This window comes from Crassostrea angulata, chromosome 7 (assembly GCF_025612915.1).
Source record: "Crassostrea angulata isolate pt1a10 chromosome 7, ASM2561291v2, whole genome shotgun sequence".
NCBI classification, from domain to species: domain Eukaryota; kingdom Metazoa; phylum Mollusca; class Bivalvia; order Ostreida; family Ostreidae; genus Magallana; species Magallana angulata.
Genome location: NC_069117.1, coordinates 11548923 through 11572258, shown reverse-complemented (window position 1 = coordinate 11572258; position 23336 = coordinate 11548923). Strand labels below are relative to the sequence as shown.

Sequence of the window (23336 nt, the reverse complement as noted above, 5' to 3'; positions counted from 1 at the left end):
AAATATTGTATAATAAGAAATGTATGATGACAGGTGAATGTCCCATTTTCTTAGTGGAACAAAATTTGAATATACTGGAACTCTGCACTGAAGCACCCTTTAATATCATAGATCTATTACTATATATACTATTAAGGATGTAGGTGGAGTGCCATCAGATTCTTTAAGGCTTACAGAACAAACCACTGTTTGACAACCCTCTCTTCACCCTAGATTTTTTCTCTTATTTATTGTAGGATGTATGAGAGCACTTTAGGGCATTTGCTACCTTTGACCATTGCCAGCAGTAAAATTTTGAATTTTTTCTGAAAGTTATATATGACTTAAAAAATGAGGCATGTTATTTTGCTCCTCCACCTTTGCTGAACAGAATTCAAACATAGGTACCAACTAAGAAGTAGATGGCCCAATTGATTTTGAGGTCACTAGGTTAAAAGGTCGAATGTCAAACCACACTGGGTTTTGGCAGGTATGCTGAGAGTTTTTTTTTTTTTTTAATCATTTTATTCAATTTCGTACATGTAGTTTATATATATATATCTAAATCATACAAAATAAATTGTTATAAGATTGTGAGACACATGGTTTTTGTGTGTGTGTGTGTGTTTTTTTTTTTTCAAGGTATGCTGAGAGTTGTCGGGAACTGTTTGCTGGACAGACCTAACTGATTATGAATTTGAGGTCAAAAGGTCAAAGGTGAATGGTCAATTTTCTGGAGACATTTGAAGAATGAAGATATTGTCTGATCAGTATACTATGAACCCCTTTTTTATGAGACATTAAATTAAACTTGATACACAGGTATCACTCAGAAGTAGGCGACCCCTATTGATTTTGAAGGTTACAAGGCCAAAGGTCAAAGGAAGAATAATGTCTGCTCAATATCTCAAGAACCCTTTGTTTGTCACTTTATTGTATCTTCCATGAAATGGCTGGGTTGCTTTTTTTTTTAATTTGCCATATTGGGGGCATATAAATGTTTCTACAACTATTTGTTTTTTATTGCATTGCTATGAAAAGTCTTGTGTTTATTGAAGGAAGACCTTGAAATCAAGCTGTTTGATGCTTTATCTCCACTTACTGTGGTATTTGAATGTTTAAAGGGGAAGGGGTATAGTTTTGCCCAGTACTATTAAAATAGCTTATTTCTCCCTTCTTTTACGTATTTGTCTGGACCAATCCCTATTTTCAATGACTTTTCATGGTTGTATTTCTTTCATTTCTGAGTGTTTGGGTGCTCTCAAAAATCACGAAAGTCGTCCTTTCCTTGACACAACACCCATTATGCAGGTGTCACTGTTTGTTTTTGCATCTTCAGTCCAAGTTGTAATTTATTTGCTGTATGCGATTACGGGATTTTGAAAGAGGATCGCCGGATATCAAAAAATAATTATATATCATGAATTGTTTATTTTATTCAGTGTAGATCATTTTATAGGGACCCATATTTTTTCGAATTGCCACACTCAACAATTCAAGTGCTACCTGCAAAAAGAAAGAAAAATAGAACATTCATGGGGGCCTCCAAAAAGAATTTTCATTTCGGAAATTCTCCTGCAGTTCCATTAACTTGTTATGAATTCTTAGTCAGCACCCCAGGTGATGTCATTTTCTCTTAGATGACTTTGAAAATTTGAAGGCATGTCTAATCTGGAAAAATCTCTGTTCACTTTGTTTTTTTCAATTTGAATGTAAAGACACTTCACATGTGCTCTAAAAAATGTCCAAAGTAGACAATTATAAGGACCCATATTGCATCAACAGACTTAATCCCGTGAAGCCACTGATTTGGCATTATTGAATTTTACACTCATGAACTGAAAGAACCCCCAATGTTTTGTGGTCCAAATCTTAGCCTTGAAATTAAAGTTGTCTCTTGTCGTCAAGCTGGTTAGTTTAAAGTTTTCAATATTTCAAATGGCGTAATTGGTTCTCAGCTATCGGTACATTTCACTTTTCGTAATTCATATGTGGGCTAATTATGCAATTTCTATTTGAAAATGAAATTGACCTCTTCTATTTCTATCTGTATTCTTTATATATAAAAAATATCTACATCAGACTGGTTCTAATAGTAAAAGCATTTTAGGGTGGGTTTTTTTTTTCAAACAAATTTGGGAAATCAATAATCCTGCTGTTCATTATGTAGTTTAGGTAGATATTGAGTACAATTTAGAAAAAAAAGGCATACATATTGCTCAGCTGGAAAGAATTCCGTATTTGAGACCAAAGAATACAGGACCCATTTTATTGCACATTCCATGGAGGATAGCTGTGGAGGGTCCATTGTACAAGATCCGGCAATATCAACAAATCAATTGACTTCAACCATATGTTTTAAGGACACCAGAGAGACCTGTTGGGTTTTTTCCATGCTTTTTATCTCTGTGTTTAGATTTTAAGAATATTTTATTAGTTAATCATGGGCAGACCTGCTTTGAATTATATGTATTAATTTTACAGGTAAATCAACCCTCAAATGTTAAATATAGAAATTTCTGAAACAACTAAAGTTAAATTCCCCTCATTTATGTTTAATCTCAACACAATTTTATCCCTACAAAAATCTCTGCTTCAACTGCTAATGATAGTGCTGCAATTATGCTTCAGCTGTTGATGATAGTGCTTTCAGTAGTCAGATTTCTTTATTTATGAATGCATCTTACATAAGATAATGCTTTTTTCCACTTTCTGTCCATTATATTCCATTTCTTTTCATGATTTGTTAAGGTGCTTACATTTTTATTCTCAACTAATTTTTTTATATAAAAACAGAAATATACAGGAAAACTTGTAAAATTAAAACAAAGTCATTTCATTATATTTATTGCAATTTCACAACATTTCTTCATAAAGCTTTATACTTTAAAAAAAAATTTCTGATATGATAACAAATTAATTTTGTGTCCCATAGAGATTTGAAGAAAAATTAAGTTGACAAGGATCATAACACATATTCATATACACTTATCATTTCCCTGAGGCAGGATATGAATTGAATGCTCAATAAGCTTTCCTAAAAGTTATTAAAAGTGGAGCAATGCGTAGGTTGTATTGTAAACTCATTTAGGGTATAAGTAAATCATCACATTTCAAGGATTTTATTAAACAGTTCTGTATTGTACTGTACTTTGTCCATACATTGACAAAAAATTACAAGGGCCTGGTTTAATGACTTTTGCACTGTTTTATAGATAAGACTATTTAGTACATGTATATGTATGTATTGTTGTAAAGGCTTTGACAAAGGTGACCAAGAATAACTCACACCATGCATAACCTTACACTGGCTACTCCTGGAATTCTCTATAATAGATGGCAGATCTGTATAAGGTCAATTGACCTTTAATTATCATACAGTACATCTGAACTAGATATATAGTATAAAAATAGTAAGTATTTGGTAACTTTTCAATGACTGAGTTTGTTTATTTAACTAAGGTGTCGTTCACCTCATGAGGTTGAGGTACTCTTATGGCAAAATGTGTTTTAAAAGTTTTTGTGTGGCGCCTACAATGGGGTATCAGTATTGGGTGTTTACTTTTAAAATGAATATTGATCTGGTACAATCGGGAGTGAAATTCAATTTCTACATTATCCGTTGTACATTAGGGGATTATCACCTAGCCATACCCACACATATATGTTTTGGGGGGAAGACACTGTAAATCCTGGGTGATAGACGGTTAGATAGGCCTTCAGTCGAGTTCCAGTTTGTTTTAAACCGCTGGTTGATTATACTGAATTTTAATAACATCAGCCGTAGAATTGGATACTTGGATGACTCTTACAAGTGTTCACCTGTGTGACACAGGATTGATTTGAATACCATTTGGTATGTTTTTTGTTTACACATATATTTGGCCGTTTTCATTTTATTTTCTTATTCTAATGCTTTGATTGCAATAGAATTAAGCTTTTTTCTGCCTCAATGTGAGCAGGACATCCACTCCAGTGAGCCTTGATTTCCAGAGACAAACAAGATACTCTTCTTTGGTGTACTTTGGCATGTCACTGCATATAAATTCAAAAAATAAAAAACCCTTAAAAAAAACCCAAGAAACAAACAAACTGGTAATGTCTATTCCAATTTCTGTGTGCTGTCACAAGGGTATTGAAATGATCATATTTATAGGTTAGTTTGATAATTGGTTTAAATGTACAATATTATGACACTTGCCTGTTTATTGTCTGTGTATTGCAGGTCCCAAGCACACAAAAGTGGTTTTCAATGGGTGTGGCAGGGCCTATGTTCACGAACAGAATGTAAGAAGGTAATTTAAGTACTGTCTTCATTGTTTACTTGTACGGTTTCACTGCTTGGCAGTTATGCAGTTTAATGTTTGAGAGTATGTAAGTATATTATTCTTTTGAGGGTTTATTCTGAGCAATCTTTCGTTATTCATTTGCTGGATTTAAATACTCTGTGTCTATGTATAACCAGAATGTGCTGAGGTCATATATATTTTTTCCTGAATTTTAGTTGCAGTTTTTAGATGCAGCCAACAAGGGTGTAAGTGTTTTGATGATATCTAAATCATTTCAGCTTAAAGGAGGCATCAAGACCATCTCAAAACCTGAATAACCAACTCTGCACCATTGTGTAACCATCCACTTCATACCACTTCTGAAAAAAAACCACCAATCAACCAAACAGGGCTTTGTGGTCATCAGACACCAAAACTTTTGGTAAGTCCGTTATTGAAGGACCATTCTTAAAAAAAAAGCATCAGGGAGGGAAAAAAGTCAAGATCAAGAGGGCCTGTTTTCACAAAACTTGGGAGATCAGGGTGGGGTGGGAATATGGAAGTTGGGGTCTGAAGAGTTAAGTGTGACAGATCTATCACAACATCCTGAATTCAACAACATTTTTTTGTTAAAATATTTTCAATTTAGGTCACATAGAAGTTTTTATTATTCAGATAATTGCTTTAATTCGAAGTCACATAAAATTTACAAGAAAGTTTCTGAAAGCTGTTTTAAAAACAAAAGGTTATTTAAGCTCATTGTGTACTGTAATGAAATCTTTTTTGAATGCTAATCAATAATCATATTCATGTAGATATCCACCTTAAATGGTCTTTGAGAGAATTTTGAAAGATCAAAAGACTACTTCTTTAGAGCCTTAAGCCACAGGGATAACTTCAACCTTGTCATGTTGAGTAGGCCCAAAATATGTCTGATTTTTTCACATTGGGGGTATCGACTTTGTGGAGATCCCTGGAAAATATCCCTGGTGAAGAAGTACACAGTGCGCACAGGGTATTCCATGAAGTGCAGCAGTCTGGGTCGACAATGGAGATAATGAGATTTGCAATTTAGGAAAAACTGGGCCCAAGATATTATTGAAGTTTCAGTAGGGGATTTTCTCTCATTGTAAAAGATAAAGTCTGTGACAGTTTTTAAATTTATAGATGAGATCATTCATGGCTTGGTTTTGTATAACATTTTTGAGATTCTTTTGAACCTGAAGAAAACCAAGCATCTGACTTGTGGTTTTGTTGTACAGGCTTTTTTTTAACTATCGGTTTTTGGTGTTTGTTTTTTGGTAAATCATAGTTGACCAATATATCAAAGCAAAGGCATTTGCTTTAGAGTATGACTCACAACTATTTATATAAATACGTGTTCAAAATTAATGCAATTATCAGAGAATACATCTATTGGATAATGTGGAACTTAAATTGTTGCCATGGAATCTGGTTTTCTATGCCATAATAAGTAATTTAACAACTAATAGGAAAGTACTTTTAATGACATTTCTTGGCTTGACATACTTCCTTTGGTTATAATTTGCCAGACTTGCTGATATTTTATGGAGCACATGGCTCAGTAGTCATGGGCGTTAGGCCAGAAACCAAAAGGTTGTTGGTTCAAACCCTCCTGTGGTTACTTGATGTTGTGTATTGTGCACTTAGACAAGGCACTTTTTCTACATTGTCTCAGTCCACCCAGCTGAAACTGGGTACCAGCATACCCTGGGGGTTAACCTATGATGGACTGGTGTCCCATCCAGGGGGAGTCAATGTTTCTCATAAGCTTAGCACCACGGAAACTGGGGATAAGCACCGACCTTATGCACCATTATGGCTTGGAGAAGGATTTAACTTAACTTTTAACTTAACTGATATTTTATTTTAGTCTTGTTATATTAATAAAGATTTCTAGTGATCAGGAAGGTCTGTCAATGAAATCTGGAGCAAGAAATGAACTTAAACATTTTGAAAATATATCCTTATTATAATAACTAAGAATACTCTGTATAACCAATGTAATTTAAACATGTACGGTAAAATATAATTTGATGTATGATTACATAAAATTCTATTACAAGCTTTGAATGATTTGAAAGCTATGCCAGGTATGCTTTGCAATAGCAATCTTTGAAGATGGTTGAAAGGTATGTCTAAAGCTAACCACATGGTAAGGTCAACGGAAAAAAAGGAAAGGTTAAATTCTACTAGATGAAGAAAGTCAGTTAACTTTGATAATTTTATGCAGTAGATTTCTCTGTCACTGGAATGCTCATTATTGAGAAATGTAGCAAAGTCAGTGGTTCTTAAATTTCTAGATACCCAGCACACAAAATGGCAGATGAGGGGTGGAGAGGATATGGTGTCTTTTATAGTTACTGGAATTTTATAGTTGTTTCTTTTTATAGCCTAGTCCTTGTTACATTGGTAACTTTTCTACATTTGTGGCTGTCATATAGATTTTGATACATACTAGGAAGCATAGCTTCCCCTTATACAATTATTTTCAATGTCAAACAACTTTTCTACATGTCTTTGTATAGAACCATTTTAACAAGACCTTGAACTTTCAGTAGGATGTAGCTATCTATTTCTTTTGTTAAAACAAGTTAAAAATGATGCTGGTTTCAAGCGAAATATGCACCAATTGTGTAGCTTAGCTCAAAAGCCAGACAAATTGTGTTGATTTCAGAGCCATGGCTGAGTGGCCTACAATGAAATAGACGGGCCTACATCAGTTTGTAGTTTGACACAACTACCCAAAGCCCAAGCTCTTGATAAAATGGTTCTAACTTCCTTCCAACCTCTATACTTTTTGGAAAAAAATATATTTAAACAGATTCAGGGGTTTTCAATTGGAGGTGGGGGGTGTTAAGGCAGGGGTCAATTTTTCACTTTATAATAATCAAAGTTAGCTGCTTCAAAATTCAAAATGGCAAATTAAACTACTGGAAATTTTCAAGCAATTAAATGAAGGGAAAGTTTGGTGCTATATATGTTAAGTTGATAATTTACAGCCTTAAAGTCTAATCTACCTATTCCATGGGGCATTTCTTGCCATCTTATCAGGCTTTTTTCACCTGATTAATTCATTTTTGCCATTAATTTGTTTGCCCCTGACAAAAGCTAAGTGTAACATTCCACTTGGGTGCTGCTGACTATATTGGTGCACTGCAGAAGTTTGTTGGCATTTTGGGACTCTAGGGACCCCCTACTTAGAAAGTCGATAGAAGACTTGCATTTATTACTGAATGTCATTAGGGTAGAAAGGTGTGCAATCTGCATTTCTATAGTGTATTCAAGGAAAGGGAAATTTAACATGAAAGTATTGGCATTTTAAATGTGTCTGCATGTTCATAGGTGAAAATGAAAATAGTAATATGTATGTAAGTACATTGTTAGTTACCATGGTAATGTTTAATTAACATTAAAAGCTCCTGAAAAATGGGTAAAATTAATGTTAAGAATTGTATCTAAAAGCTTTTAAAATTTCTCTAATACTTGTCATGTTAAAGTATTTTATATGGGAGAAGATATACATGTCTGATATATCTATCTTTTGAGACAAGAAATGTGTTACCTGTATATTCATACAGTAAAAGTTGTGAAGAAATTCATTTTTTCCATAAATATTGTAATTAAATTACAGTAATTTCTTTTATTGGGAATGAATATTTGCTGAATATTCATTGTATCAGACAATTATTTTACCAGAGGGAAAGATTTTGCCTTAAAATTAATTATTAGTTCATTACATAACAGGAGAAGTGCTAAAGATTCTCTTAATATCAATAGTTCATAAAGAAGTAGTTATATTAATTAACACATTCGTGAGATTGATTTTAAGAATTGTCATTGAAATTAGAGATTCGTTGATCTATTAACCAATCAAAACTTGTAGACTGCACGCTTATTGAATGTTCAAAGATACTAGTTTATTTTGTAGGTGTTTAGCTAGGTCATCTGATTCACCTCCCATGTCATTAAGGGGCAGGATGACATATTTTAATGGAGATCATTTCTGTCAAATTAATCAGACAAAAAACCTAAAGCATATTACTAGTTGTAGTAGTAATGGAAATTTGTGGTCCATAGGTCATGTGCAGAGATATATTTAGGCCTTAATTACCTCAGTAAAGATCTACATCACTGGGTAATTATTTACGGTCAAAAAGTTTGTTTTTATGGTTAGTTATTAGTAATGAGATCTTTGGTCAAAGAACTATATATGATATTAGTCAAATTTGGCCCCGAATATTCGCTATTGTTAAAATGATTCAGGTACATTAATTTGTTGTGTTATTTTATAAAAAAGTTGACATGAAGTATGTTTTCACCTATTTATTTGATTTATATGCACTCACTGGCAGTATATGACGTCAGAAGTGACGCTATTTTTATAATTCAATCAAAATCAATCAAAAATTGACATTTTTTTTTATCTTTTTTGAATGGGAAATATAGAGCGACTCTTTGAACAAGAACGAAATTTTTGTCACTTATAAGTATTGGAGAGATACATCTTTGGTGAAAATATTTTGTTTGTTCTAGCAGTCGCTCAATGTTTCCTTAAAGAAAACCTGCCTCAAAACAAACCGTTTTATGCTAAAATGAGAAAATGGCGGGAAAGGGTCAACTTTATGATGTCATATTTTTAAATTGTGGGCACTAAAATCAGAATGAAAATTATGAAAACGTCACATGTATATTTGTACAAAATAAAACAAAGAATTACAGTAAAATGACAATGTTCATTTAAGGGGGCCATTTTAGGCTCAAACTATATATAGTCTTTTTCTTGTTCTAAGAACTGTTGATGCATAAATTGTACTTGCATGCAACAAAGTTCATGTAAAACACAGTTCATGTAAAACTGACTCAGGAGTTTTCAGTGCTCTCAGTACTTTGATAAAATCATTTTAATTTGTTTTCTATATGCAATGTGTTAGTCAGATTCAAATTTTCATCCAAATATAGACAATTCAGAATTGAATTAAAGAGCTAGCATATTGCTTTTTAGAAATTTATTCCAAATACACAATTATAACTTCTTTCATTGTGTGAATGCTGAGAGTCTGTATAGGAAAGATCCTGCAAGGGAAAGTGGGATCAAATGACAAAATTTGCTGATTTAAATCAAGTGTCTAATAGAAGAAAACTGGTAAAAAAAAAATTGTCACCCCAATATAGCCTTTTTAACAGTACTTGCACCTCTGTTACTTTGACACTGTTCAAAGACATCAAAGAACGACCTCAGCCTTGATATTGGGAAGGCTATGAAGCAGTGCTCATTGTGTGTGCACCTTGGTACCTGTTAAAATGGCTAGCACAATTCTCTCTGCCTCATTCTGGTGTTTTCCTAATGGCATTGGTTGATTTACAAGTTTCGTCTTGATTAAATTCAAATTTCATAAGATGTGCAATTTAAACTTTTCTGGATATTATTGTCAATAAGATTGTATTGTTATAGGATCGGGCTTAAAGAATTCAACCAGAGTTGTCACATTAATTCCACTGCATGTTCAAGTTCTCCAATTAAATTCGAATCAAATTCTACAATCTCTAGGGGGTATGGAATGGTGGTATTGTTATGGGCTAAAAAGTAACCCCCCATGATCACGGTCCCTGGCTGACAGCTAGGTATAATTGTTTATTTCTTATTATGAGAGGGGTTTTCAGTGTGTGCAGCGATGTATATTTAAAGGTCTACATATAAATGACCTACACAAAACATTTATAGGGGGTACTTGTGCGCGAAATATATAATCAATTCCTGGGGAGGTATCAGAGAGGTGTAATTACAGTTTCAAATGAAACAAGAAATGCAAATGGACTAATGTGCTCAACAGTTTGTAACAAGATTTTTTTTTTTCAAATGATTACAATAGAAAATATTTTTTTCTGAAAGTTTTCTTTGTAGCAGTTTCATTGAGTAGGTGAAGTCGATACATTACATGTTTACATTGGTTGTTTTTGTGGGCCAAATTATGGCAAAGTCTACCCCTTCTCTAGAGCCCCTTTGCCACACTTGATTCGGATTTGATAGGTAGATAAATAGTTAGGAATATCTTTTTATATCTCTTCACACATTTGATGACAATATAGTGGAATAAATCAAAGTGGGATTTAGCACTTTACATGGGGGTAAGGAAAAATGAAATTGACCGGCAAAATAATATAATAATTAAAATGAACAAAAAAAAAAACAACTAAACAATAACCGTACTTTGTTCATCAAATTAACAGTTTGCAGAGATTATATATATACAGCTTGTAAAGTTATATTTTAGTTAATCAAAAAGTCTTGACATGACTGTAAGTTTTGAATTTGGTTATTGTTATTTTTGAAAACTCCAAAAAGTGGGTGTGTCCTCCAGAGGTCACACTACTCTATGTTCACTGGTACACTGTCAGGATGAGGGAATTGATAATACATACTACCCTGCAGAAACCTCTCCCATTCCTCTATGATGGATTCTGTCAGCTGCAGGTGATTCCTAGGACATTTAAATGTAATATTTCACAAATATGCTTAATATCAATTCCAACCCAAAGATGTTCTACGGGGACAGATTTGGCTGTATGGTGACCATTCAATGAGATTCATGTTCTCTGTCTGCATAGACTAGACAAAGCAGATACTACTGTTGTTTGGCCATGTGTTGTTTTCGTGTAATTTTGAACTTAATGCATACTTGGAGAAAGGAAGCATTGATGGCTTTGTATATTAGTGTTCTTGATTTTTTTTTAACTCAGTAAGGGACATCCTCCAACCAAGGACAATGCCTCTTTACACATGGTCGAATTTTCCACCAAAGTGGTTTCTCTCAACCATTAGGCCTATACATGTAGTAACTTAAAATACTTTTTGACCATCTACCAGACTTAACCTTGACCCAATAGTGAAAAAAAATAACTTTCTCCTCTGTCACATACTGTAAAATAATAAATCATTTTTAGCAATCAAGTTGATTTCTCTGCTGTTATTCAGAATTTACAGTCATCCCACATAACTTTTTTTTCACAAATAAAAATCATTAGTATGTCCCCACCCACCCCCACCTCCCTGTTACTGACCCCAAAACCAGGAACATGCAACTCCCCATCATCAACTTTAATACAACCTCCACAAGATGCAGAAAAGCTAAGGTGATGATTGGAAAGTGTTTTGCATTTGTAAAGTGTATCTTGTATTTCATCCAGTGCTTGAAAGTCCAGTACATGGCATTTTTCACAAAATATTTAGCACGAAATAAACATCATGGTGGAGGATTAGGATAGATTTTCCAGTTTTTAACTGTTAAGTAGAAATAATGACAGATGAGACTCGACAGCTCTCAGGTGAACTGCTGGCATTCACAGTAGCATTTATATCTTGCTAATAGACGGATGCTGTCTTATTGACTTTAGAAGGCAGGTGTAGTGACCTAGTTCATCAGTACATGAGACTTTTTTAGGTCAGCATAGTGTGAAAAATAAGTAATAACCTTGTCATTAAAGGTATTAAATATACTCATATATACTTTTGCAGGCTAACGATGCCTCATTCCGATCCTTGAAGACACTGATGCACAGACATAAACTGTCACCATGAAATCAGAGGTACTTTATTACTTAAAAAGGAATTTTAATTTATTTATTTTTTTTTAGGAATAACAAGTTTTTTGTGAATCTTCATGCAGCTATAAGTGAAACTTTATAAATCAGCAATATTATTTTAAAAATTTTTATTTCTCTCAAAATACCAAAGTGGTCATGCATTTTTATTGAGTATTATAGAATATAAAGAGAATGATAATATTAAAATGTAATGGAATATTGAATTATTTAGCATCTTTAGAATTCATTCTGAAGAATTGTTAAATGAGTAAAATAAATTCTTATGTTGTAGAAAATTCAATTATTTTGTACTGTGTATCAATCCTTCATCACAAAATCAAGTTTATGTTTGAAAATGGCTACAAATTTTTAGTTGTGCAGATTCATTGTCTCCAGAAGATTCACCAGTTCTTGGTTACTTTTAGTCACTGGAAAAAATTAATTTTGCCATTCTCAAATTTATATAAATGAATGTAACGAAGTTTTTAATTTTTATTTTCATGTTTCTTTTAATAGAATGAGAACATTTTGTTTTATATATGGTTGGTCAGGTGGTTGGTAACTGTAGATTCCTAATTAAACGCGAGACATAAATATCCACGTAAAGTGGCGAGAAGTTCATCTTGTGAATTTTAAAATCTCGCTTTTATTTTTCTAACATATGTATACTACATGAAACTATGATAAAATTTTGACATGTTCGATTTTTTTTCTGGCGATTTGATGGAAAACAGTAGAATCGCAGAATTATAGTCTGTCCCAAGTTATTGCTTCCATTACTTTTTTATGATTTTTAATAAAAATACACATACCTGTGAAAGAAATGCTGTTGAAATCGACAAAAGGGAAAACATCCAAGATATCTTCATTGACAAATAATCATTTTGCCCTCAAAAAAGTTAACAGGAACGAAAACAAATTTCCTACGGAGATTTATAATGGGAAATGTTTACATCTTTTCTCCATTCAGAAGTACTTGAGACACCTCGCACAATTTTTCAATGTTATCATCCGGGCTTATTAATGGCTGATGCAATGCAAAATCCCCGTAAACTTTCTATTTTGGGATGTGTATTGAAACCTGAAGTGGTAGAGGTGGCGTTTCAAAACAGATAATCTGGACATTTTTCATATTAGTGGATGAACGTAGTTTGAACTCAAAGGTATTTATGATTATTGAAATATCAAGCGAAGAGTGGTGGTAGCAAAAACTTGGGACAAAGTACTCGCGTAAAATATTAGGAATCTAAAGTAGTTGGTAGACCAAAGGATCATGTAAATCCCTTTGCTGGACAGACTTCATGCTTGGTACACCATTATACCTCCTTAATAGTAGATCATTCCTATTGATTTTGAGATCAAAGGTCAAGGGTTACCTCCATTAATTTAGAGGTCACAATAAAAGGTCACATCACTCTGGACATGAATCATATCTTGGGAACCATTTGCTTGTCTGTTCAGTGCATATGAAAAAGTTTACCCTCTTAAATGATGCCACATAGGGGTCTTTATGTTTTTATAACATTTTTTGATTTGAATCATTTTCAGGTGCTATTGAATTCAGCTGCCAGAAAGCAGAACAAGAAACGACAGCAGATTTTAATGCATGAAGAGAATGGAAACGAAAGCCAAGATAAGTCAAGGAGTCCATCTGATTCTTGTAGTGTCCTGAATATGAGCAAATGTATCAAGCTTACAGGAAATTTACTTACAGGTAAAAAACAACAAAATACTGAACCAAAACACAGAAAAATCAAATAAAGATAAAAAGTTATGAATTTGAATCAATTTGTCAATTTTGTTGATTGTTTCTTTGTTAGAGGCATAATTGAATTTTAGTTTAATGTAGAATGATTATTTGTTAAATAAATGCTTCCAAATTAAATTCAAAACTTTTCCATGAGGGATACACAGGACTATATGTATTAATTTTGAGGTTAAAGATCAAGGGTCAAACTACTCTGGACATCAAATGTCAGAAAGCAGACCAGTTATTGACTTAATTGAGAGAATGGGTAATAAGAACATGATTATTTGAGATTTGGTCATTGATTCTAAGAATGAAAAAATGTAAAAATCACAATGTTGGCTTTGACTAATAAACCAATGGCCAATGGTCCACAAGCAGTATATTTAAAGTCTCAGTTCTCAGTTATTGCCCTTAGATTGTGAAAATTACTTGTTACTCAGAATTTACATTTTTTCAACTTAATTATGAACAATAATTAGTTAAGCAACAATATGATATACAATGTTGGTTTCATATAAATTCTCTTTTATTTTCACACCCTCAGAGTTTAGATTATTTGATTTGAATTTGTTGACATTTAGAAATCTTCTGAGCTAGATTCTGAAATGACATTCAGATTTGAATGTTATGGAGTATTTATTTTTATCTTACCCATTTATTGTTATTTTTATAGATTTTCCGACATAAAAATTGAAGCTTAATGGTTTTTTCTTCACAGATTCCAAATCCACTAATGGACAGATGACAAATGGCCTTATTTTTGAAGGATCTCCAGAGAGTCGGCCTTTGCCTTGTGATCCCCCTCTTTCCTTTGGATTGCTGACCAACTTTCAAGCTGATCATCTGTTAATGAGCAAACACAATTCTTCATTCGAACCCAATCATCGAGCACCTTCACCTGAATCAAGTTATAATGATATTGTCCACAATCTCTCGGTGACACCTCCAAGTTTTAGGATTTCAAACAGTGTCAGTCATCCCGACCTTCATTTTAATGGCCTTGACCCTCAGGGAATTCCTGTTTCCTTGGTGACCACATCTTCAATGATTACAGCACCTTCATTGTCAGATGAGTCACAGAATGTAAGCTTTAATTATAGGAAAATAAAATTCATTTTTTTTCTTTAATTGTAATGACACTTTGCAATGAACATTGTATTTGTTGCTAAAAAGTTAAGGAGGCTGAGTGAGGAAGAGCTTAAAAAAATATAAGAATAGAAATTACAACAATTTAAGTATTCAGAGTAAAAATTGATTCAGATTTCAGAGTAAATAATTTAGATGTATATGATTTCTGTCAGAATTCACAGTCCAGCAGTGGATCACCTACAAGTGGATTTCCCTACCTGCGACTGTACTCCAACGAGAAGGAAGATTCCTCGCCCAGAATGCAGTTCCACCAGTGTCGCTGGATTCATTGTGACAGCAAGTTTCTGAGCATGGATGACCTAGTCAATCATGTCAATGACCAGCATGTCAAGGTCGAGAGACCAGACGTGGATTACCAGTGTAAATGGGATGGTTGCCCGAGACGAGGGAAAGGATTCAATGCCAGGTATGTTGAAGGTGATTTTAATGCTTAAGAAAGTCAGAAAAATTTTTATTTGTGTAGAAGCATCCTTGGGAAGTGTAGTTTCAAATTTGTTCAAAACATGATTCTAGAGTGGGGCCACAATTGGGGTCAATTTTTACATATCAATACATAGAGAAAAACTTTTTCAAAATACCATTTGGCCAAAAAAGCTTGTGTGGACCCACCTTAACCCCTGTGATAATGAACTAAACAAACTTGATTCTATATTACCTGAGGATGCTTCCACACAAGTTTTTACGTAGGAGCATATAGAGAAAAATGTTTTAAAATCTTCTGCTCATTAAGCATTTGGCAAGAAAATTGTTAACTTGTGTGGAAGCATCCTCAGGTAGTAGAGATTCACTTTTTCACAAATCAGGATCCCTAGGGGTAGGGTGGGGGCCACACTGGGGGGGGGAGATTTTTTTTCAATTAAGAATAGAGAAAAACTTTTTTTGCAAAAACTGAAAGAACAAAAGTAGCTTAATATTTATTTGAGATTATGTGTAGAAAAAAATGGAAAATCTTTATAGACAAGATTTACTCTATTAAGTAGTCCAGATATTTTATAGCGAGAACAGCTCGCCGGCGGGCAGCGCCTGCACGAAGTGACCCCTACCGGCAAGGCGTGTGTGAATAGAAAGTTCAGACTAGTTGCACATTCATTCAACGGATTTTTTTGGCGGCAGTAAATCGGACCAGTAATGCATTGTTATAATCGTCCCAGTAGTTCCCTGTAATCGTGGTAATTTTCATCACTTTACACTCTCACGAGAATCAGCAAGACAATAAAAACAATGACGATGTATACGACATACAGTCAATGTTACCTCTAAAGTTCACCTCAGTACACTCTCATTCAAAAATAATCGAGTGACGTCACAATGGTTTACACATTGATCCGAAAAAAGTTTTCGGCGTCAGTAATTTTGGACCCACAATTCAAAGTACCAATGGTTTCCAACCTATGTTCTTGCGAGAACCAAAGAAAAACTTTTGAGAAGCATAAAAGATGTGTAATTTTAAGAACATCAGCCTTTTAAGTAAATAAAACAGTATATTTCGCATACTTTTATTTCTCAAGGGAGTTTTAATTAGTCAACCGACACGTGAACGTTGACGTCACAATAAGGGGAAATAACTCTAACTGAAGTTATTGTAAATCTGCTGAAATTACCAAAATCCTCTCAAAATCTTGCAAACCTAAATAATGAGGACATTTCTTCAGATATAGGAAACAGTTGTAACTTGCACTCATTTGGATGAATGCTCACATTTATTTTATTCACTATAATTACGGTAATTTCAAGGAACGTACACGTATCATCGTTTTTTAAAACGGGGGATGACAGCCTTATCCAAAAAATCTTTACAAGCAAAAATTATGAAAATTCTAATCCTTATTCACTTCCATTTATTACATGCTCCCAATGCCGGGGGGGGGGGGGGGGGGGGGGGGGGGGGGGCAACTCCATGTTCCTTAATATGATAAGCAAATATGTTTAAGCGTAAATTTAAAAAAAATTAATAAGAAAAAATGTCTACTGCAAAAAAAAAGGGTATGAACTGACTTTACAATCACTTTAAAAGAGGATATACAGTGTAATGAACATTTATATTAAAATCTTTATTATTCAACAACATTGTATCTGAGATTAAACTATTATTCTACTTATAAATAAATAAAACAACAAATCTTATAAACTTTGAATAATGAAAATTTACTGAAAAAATAGGTATGTTTTGTTTTATTTTGCAATCAAATTCATTTACGTTGTTAATTTTATTGATTTATCATAATTCATTGTTTGAGCACATGCTGCACTCACCTCAACGGTAGCATTGGAAAAACATATTATTTAATACAATAAAGATGGCCTTAAGCTTTTCTGTTTAGTTATAGCTATTGTTACTCAGGGAATGTTGTGGTCCCTGGCCCTCTTGTTTGAAGATTGAATTACTTGTGCATTAATACCTGTGCTATATAAAGCTAAGTGGGTCAGAGCTATGTTATATCTGTACATTATATAAAGAAAATACAGACACATTATCTTTTAACTGTCAACAATTGTGTCATTTATAAAGTGTGATATTAAATCATGCTTTGTCATCAGAAGGGTTGTGAAAGTCAATATTGAGTCAGAAGTTGAGCATGGTAATAATACATGTAAAGCAGGTGTTATATTCACTGTAACGAATGTTTTTACAGCAGGTGTTACATTTACAGTACCGATCAGATCCAACTTTACAGAAAGTAAACCCCAACAAAACCCTTGGTTTACCTTCTGGGTTTACACCGGGTTTACTAGAGTGAACCCGGAGTGGATACAGAGAGTAAACCCCGATCAGAAGTATATACCTGAAAGCAGACGCTTACTGTGTATTCGGAATATACAAGGGGTAGGAAGTACAGGTATTTAGATGGTAAGATAAAATAAAGGTCTGCTTCAAACTTCATTCAGTTGACCCCAAAAGCAATTCTCAAGTAAACCCAAAAAGTAAATCTGGGGTTTAGTTGGGGTTTATTCTGGTGTTAGGTTGGGTCTGATCGGTATTGTACTCTTACCAAATATTGTTACAGCAGGTAAGTTTCATTCACTGTTACCAGATGTTTTTACAGCAGGTGTTACATTTACTGTTACCAAATGTTGTTACATTAGGTGTTACATTTGCCGTTACCAAATGTTGTTACAGCAGGTGTTACATTTACTGTTACCAAATGTTGTTACATCAGGTGTTACATTTGCTGTCACCAAATGTTGTTACAGCAGGTGTTACATTCACTGATACCAAATGTTGTTACAGCAGGTGTTACATTCACTGTTACCAAATGTTGTTACAGCAGGTGTTACATTTACCTGTTACCAAATGTCTTCACTGTCATCGAATGATTTTAGGATAGTTATAAAATACTTACAGTTGTTTTACCCCAGCAAACAAATTTTAGAGGGGTATGTTGGTTTCACCTTGTCCGTCTGTCTGTCTGTAGATGCAATTTTGCCCCCCCCCCCCCCCTAGAATTTTTTACTATTGCATGGAACAGTCTGAAAATTTCTACATATGTTGAACACCATCTGAAATGTGCACATGCAATTTTTATTAAGATCAGACAAAATTTAATGATGCTTCAGGGTTTATTAAGAGTAAACTGCCCCAAACCATCTTATATCATATAAAACTAATGAATATTGAAATTATTCCTTAGATAAATCATAAATTATCATTATTAATAAAGAATTTATTATTATTACTATTATTACACGTTATTATTAAAGAATTTATAGAAGCTGTTGAAATTTATTAGTCAAGTAAATGGATGAAGTGACCCTTAAGGGCATTAATGTAAATGAAATTCAAAAATAGTGATATGATTGTTGTGTTCTGGCTATTTTAAAATTGTTTGTTATGATTTTAAATTCTCCTTTTTTTAATACATATTTATACATCCTATGATAACGTTTTGGACGTTTATCCAAGTTTAACAAGCTCATCAAAGAAAACCATAGTCCTTTGGGATCAATTTTCTAGTATGGGGTTGCAAGTACCATAGAAGAAAGTGAAGAAAATTTGAAACAACTAATTGCACCTGTCAAGACTCCCTTAAGAAACATATTTCAGGTTTTTTTCCAAAGAAGAGTATTGCTTTAGTATTTTCATTTACTGCAAAGGAAGGGGTTATTGTCACTTTTTCTTTAAAATACTGTGGAATCATTCAATTTCGTCGAGGCCAATTTTCGTGGATTGCTTAAGTTTTACAGGTTAGTGGGGACATAATTTCCTGTATTATCTTATACCTACAAAAAGATATATGACTTTATAACCCATATTCAATCATTTGTGGAGGATATTAATTCGTGGATGAGAGGCAACCACGAATTCCACGAAAACTGAGCCACCATGAAATCTAATGATTCTACAGTAATTAAATAAAAAAATATCCAATACAGAAATTTGTAAATGTATTACATATGTGTTTACAGTGAATTTCTGACAATTTTGATTTTGAGACGAGATCAGTAGTAAATTGCAAGAGGAATTTAATGGTACTAATTTTCCAACAGAATTTGTGTGTAAATAAGGTTAATCAGTACAAAACTAGTGCAGGTTTTTACTATGGAAGGCACTGTAGCTTCTAGGTTGTCCATCCTAATCCAATAGCATTTTATTCCAAAAGATCTCCATAGCAAATCAGTAGAAAGGGGATGCCTGAAAAATAGGTAAATTAACTTCTTAATTAATCCTGAGAGAACTCAACTAGTTTTAGTTGGTCCATAGATACATGTACATTACATACAATTATTACTTACAGTATTATGGTAACTTACGGTATATGTCTTTGATTACTGCATTTCAAACAAACCATTTTTGATTTTGAAAATAAAGACAATGAAATACTGAAAAAATTTTCATCATTGTTTCTTTTTCAATTCTCAAATGCTGTAATGGCCCAAAGTGAAATGTAATGGCGCCATGTAGTTTGAGATCTCTTAAAGATTTTCAAAAGAAGTTATTCAGCACATGTTTCCATAAATAGGATTTCTGGTATAGCTAGTGGTTTGTAAGCAAAAGACATCATCTATTTAACATAAAAACTTTGTGTGAGGCTCTCTTGTTTTGTGGACACTTATATAACAGTATTAATTTCTTTTTTTTTTAGGTACAAAATGCTTATCCACATACGGACCCATACCAACGAAAAGCCCCATCGCTGCGCTTTATGTGGAAAATGTTTCTCCCGCCTAGAGAATCTTAAGATTCACAACAGATCCCATACTGGTAGGGCATTCATATGAGCTTTATGCAGACAATATCTGTTTTAAATGTCCTTTTTCAGGCATTTTAATGGGTCCTTTGTTGATGTTGGGCAATATCAGTAAGATAATGGAGACGTAATTGAAATGCATTAGTTGTATCAATCTGTTATAAATCTTGAGTGTATCGCTGACTACACATGGTTAATATTCTTTGCATGATGAAAGTTTTGGCACTGGCATTAAGAGATTGTTACAAGGTTCCAATAAATAAAAGATTGGTAGTGAATAATGGAGACTAATTTGTTTAATTAGAATTTCTTGTTAGTACAATAAATCATTTTTTTTTACAGTGAATATGAATATTTAAAATTTGTGCTATTATGAAATGTGATGAATTAAATGAAATTAATTATATATTAAATAATGTAATTAATTATATAAATTGAAATTGCTTAGTAAAAAGTGTTGATCTTTTATAGGAGAGAAGCCCTATATATGTCCATTTGAAGGCTGCAAGAAAGCTTACTCAAATTCAAGTGATCGATTCAAGCATGTGAGAACTCATCAGGAGGAGAAACCATACATCTGTAAAATGCCAGGATGTAATAAACGCTATACAGACCCAAGTTCTCTACGCAAACACGTCCGCACACACGGACACTACTTCAATGGTGAAAATGAAAGTAAATCTTCAAAATCAAAATCTCCAGATCAGCTTAGGTCTTCTCCCAACAATAAGTCTCCACCCATTCCCCCCAATTCCTCACCCTCATGTATCAGTCAAAAGTTATTCAGCATTTCCACTAGCTGCATTCTGCCCCAAAGTGTACCTGCCCACTACATGTCGCCCCATGGGATTTTTCCGTCCAATCCAATGTTGTCATCTGCTGTGCTCCCAGGAGGTCTCCAGGCGATGTCTGTTCCGGCAGCAGACGGCATGGTAACAGTTTCTCCGAGCTCTCCATTGGACTTTGAGAGTGATAAATTGTCCCTAGAGTCCAAGTGCCAGGATGGACCTCTGGACCTGACCACCAGCAGTCCTTCCACGGGGTCAGATGTCGGCGACAGGGAGGGCCCCAATTTTCATCAAAATGGAAACTCCACTATTCACGGTACACTGTTTGGGGATGAGTGATCTTGTCTAAGTGGTTGTGCATTTTTTGTCTCTCTATGAGTATTTATTATTATATTTTACTGGGAACTTCTGCCTTGCATTTGTATTTAATTTTTATTTTCTTTACGACATAAAGGCAATGATTTCCCTTTGACTTGTTATTTTTTTCCGTCCAATTTTTTTTTTTTTTTAAATTAGAATCTTGCGTGCATGATTTATAAGAAGGAAGATGTATTTTAACATGTGTATATTGGAAATACAACTATGGCATTCTTGTCATAAGCAATGAAGAAATTTTGTACCTAACAGTATTAATGCAATAATCTTGTTACATTGTTTATCAAGGTAGCTAGTTTGAATATGTACTTCATTTCCATAGCTTTCAGCCGAATTGGCTTTCCTTTGTTTTTATAATTGTTCAGCTGGCTGGAACTGTACCATGTTTTGTTCTGTTCATTGTTCATAATCTGAATCATGTTTTCCATGTTGTGTTACTGTATGTACGGTGTACAATTTATTTGTGCATTGTAATTTAATTTCTGTTCATGTACTTGAATCAAATATGGTTTTAATATCTCCTCCATTGAAAATGGAGATTTTCCAGTTAAAGAAAATAAGTTTGTTCAATTAGATATCTTGGCATATTGTGGACTTTCCCTTTATGAAACAGAATTAACTGAGTGATCTCCTTTGTATAGATATATAGATGTACGGACGTTGACAATACATAATATGTGTACTGGTATAAACTGTAACGGTAATTACCTGTTAATCATGATATATCAAGAATTCAAATGTACAACTAAGATATGTACCGGTAAGTGCTTTTTATAACTGTTACATGGTTTATTTTTTACTTATATTACCGATATATTATAGCTAAATTGAATAAGGATCATTCATTGGCAATAACACAAACAAACAGAATTGATGTGTATTGGAAGAAAGCTACTACTGTTGTCTTGCTATATAAGCCTTTTAAGGTGGAATCTTTACACCTCTGAATTTTTTATTTCTTTCCTTTATTAAGGTAATAATTTTTATATTCATTTTTTTTTCTGGAATCTTGAGTTTCCTAAGTGCTTTAAATGGTGTATTTGTCACATGCTAGCATATATTTGGTAAAGAGAGTATACTGGAAAGACTGGTTGTTGTTAAACATTAGAACAAAAATAGATGTTAATTATCTGTGATACAAAACAAATGTATAGGTAAATATATCGTTGTGTTACTTATACACTAATAATAATGGTGGTTTGATCACATGGGCCCAGGAAACTGTGTCAGTAGAATGGTCAATGGCAAGGTAAAGTTACAGTGCCAAACAATTTGTTTTGCATTCCATTCATTTTTAATGAAGCATTGTTTTCCCTCTGATGAATTCGTACATGTAATTTTCTAACATTCATGTTTGTAGTTCTTGCCTATCTCTATTTGATAAAGGGTTTAAACGTTCTTCTCAGCTGTAGAGGTGCTACTTGATAAGCATTTAGTGAAATAAATGAACTCATTTATATTTGTTGTGATATGTTTTTTTAAATAAATGAATTATATCTGTTATAATTTATTGTTTGTCATATTTCATAGATGTAAAAATAATTCCTGGCTCACATTAGCTTTCAGCTCAAGTGAGTTTTGTGGTCACTTGTGTTACTCAGATGCTTGAAATTTTAACACACTTTGTTTATAAGGCATGCCATACATCGAATGTATATATGATTGGATTCAATTTTGTACCAATCAGATGTCAGCCTCATGTTAAATGACAACTTTGTTCATTTTAGCCTAAAGAGGTATATCACCTCTTCCCCGTATTTTGCCAACACCCGTGTTTGAATGAAAGTACCTGTTACTAAAAATATATGCAGATACCTGTTGAAAGTATGATTTTCGACACAGGTGCTTGAAGACTGATTAAACCCCGGGGTAGTGATTTTTTTTTATAATTCCTTCAAAGTCATGTACACAACATAAGTTTCATTTTACGTATATGTCCAAAAATTAACGGAAAATAAATGATTAATGTAAAACATTCCCATATAAAAAGAGGAAAGGTATGCCACTCCCGTTTGTTTACATTACTACCCCTTCGTCATTTTGGGACTTTAGAACATGCATCCACTTTATATATCCAACATATTATTAAATATTAAATCAGTAAATATATCTCCCTCATTATGCTTTTAAAATGAATATACGCTTTTCTGTAAACCTACTTATATCATGTTAAACGAGATTTTCGAAAACAAGCTATATAGGTAACTGTAACAGAAGTCAACATATTTCAGTGGCG

At 33.4% G+C, this 23336-nt stretch overlaps 1 protein-coding gene across 8 annotated transcripts in view; it reads left to right on the top strand.

Moving 5' to 3' along the window:
• LOC128192968 (zinc finger protein GLIS2-like) overlaps nt 1–22606 on the top strand; it is a 28959-nt gene extending 6353 nt beyond the window's left edge. For 2 of the 8 annotated variants that reach the window (XM_052866106.1, XM_052866105.1), the window contains exons 2-9: nt 4205–4274; nt 4547–4689; nt 11785–11855; nt 13401–13566; nt 14321–14685; nt 14904–15157; nt 19833–19951; nt 20409–22606. In XM_052866106.1, coding sequence (XP_052722066.1) covers nt 11844–11855; nt 13401–13566; nt 14321–14685; nt 14904–15157; nt 19833–19951; nt 20409–21064 — 1572 coding nt within the window. In that variant the 5' untranslated portion in view covers nt 4205–4274; nt 4547–4689; nt 11785–11843 and the 3' untranslated portion in view covers nt 21065–22606. Of the gene's footprint in view, nt 1–2888; nt 3836–4204; nt 4275–4483; nt 4690–9833; nt 10398–10493; nt 10744–11784; nt 11856–13400; nt 13567–14320; nt 14686–14903; nt 15158–19832; nt 19952–20408 lie in introns of those variants that run through there. The other 6 variants (XM_052866108.1, XM_052866109.1, XM_052866107.1 and 3 more) reach the window with 5 other exon arrangements.
• The last annotated feature ends 730 nt before the right edge of the window (nt 22607–23336 follow it).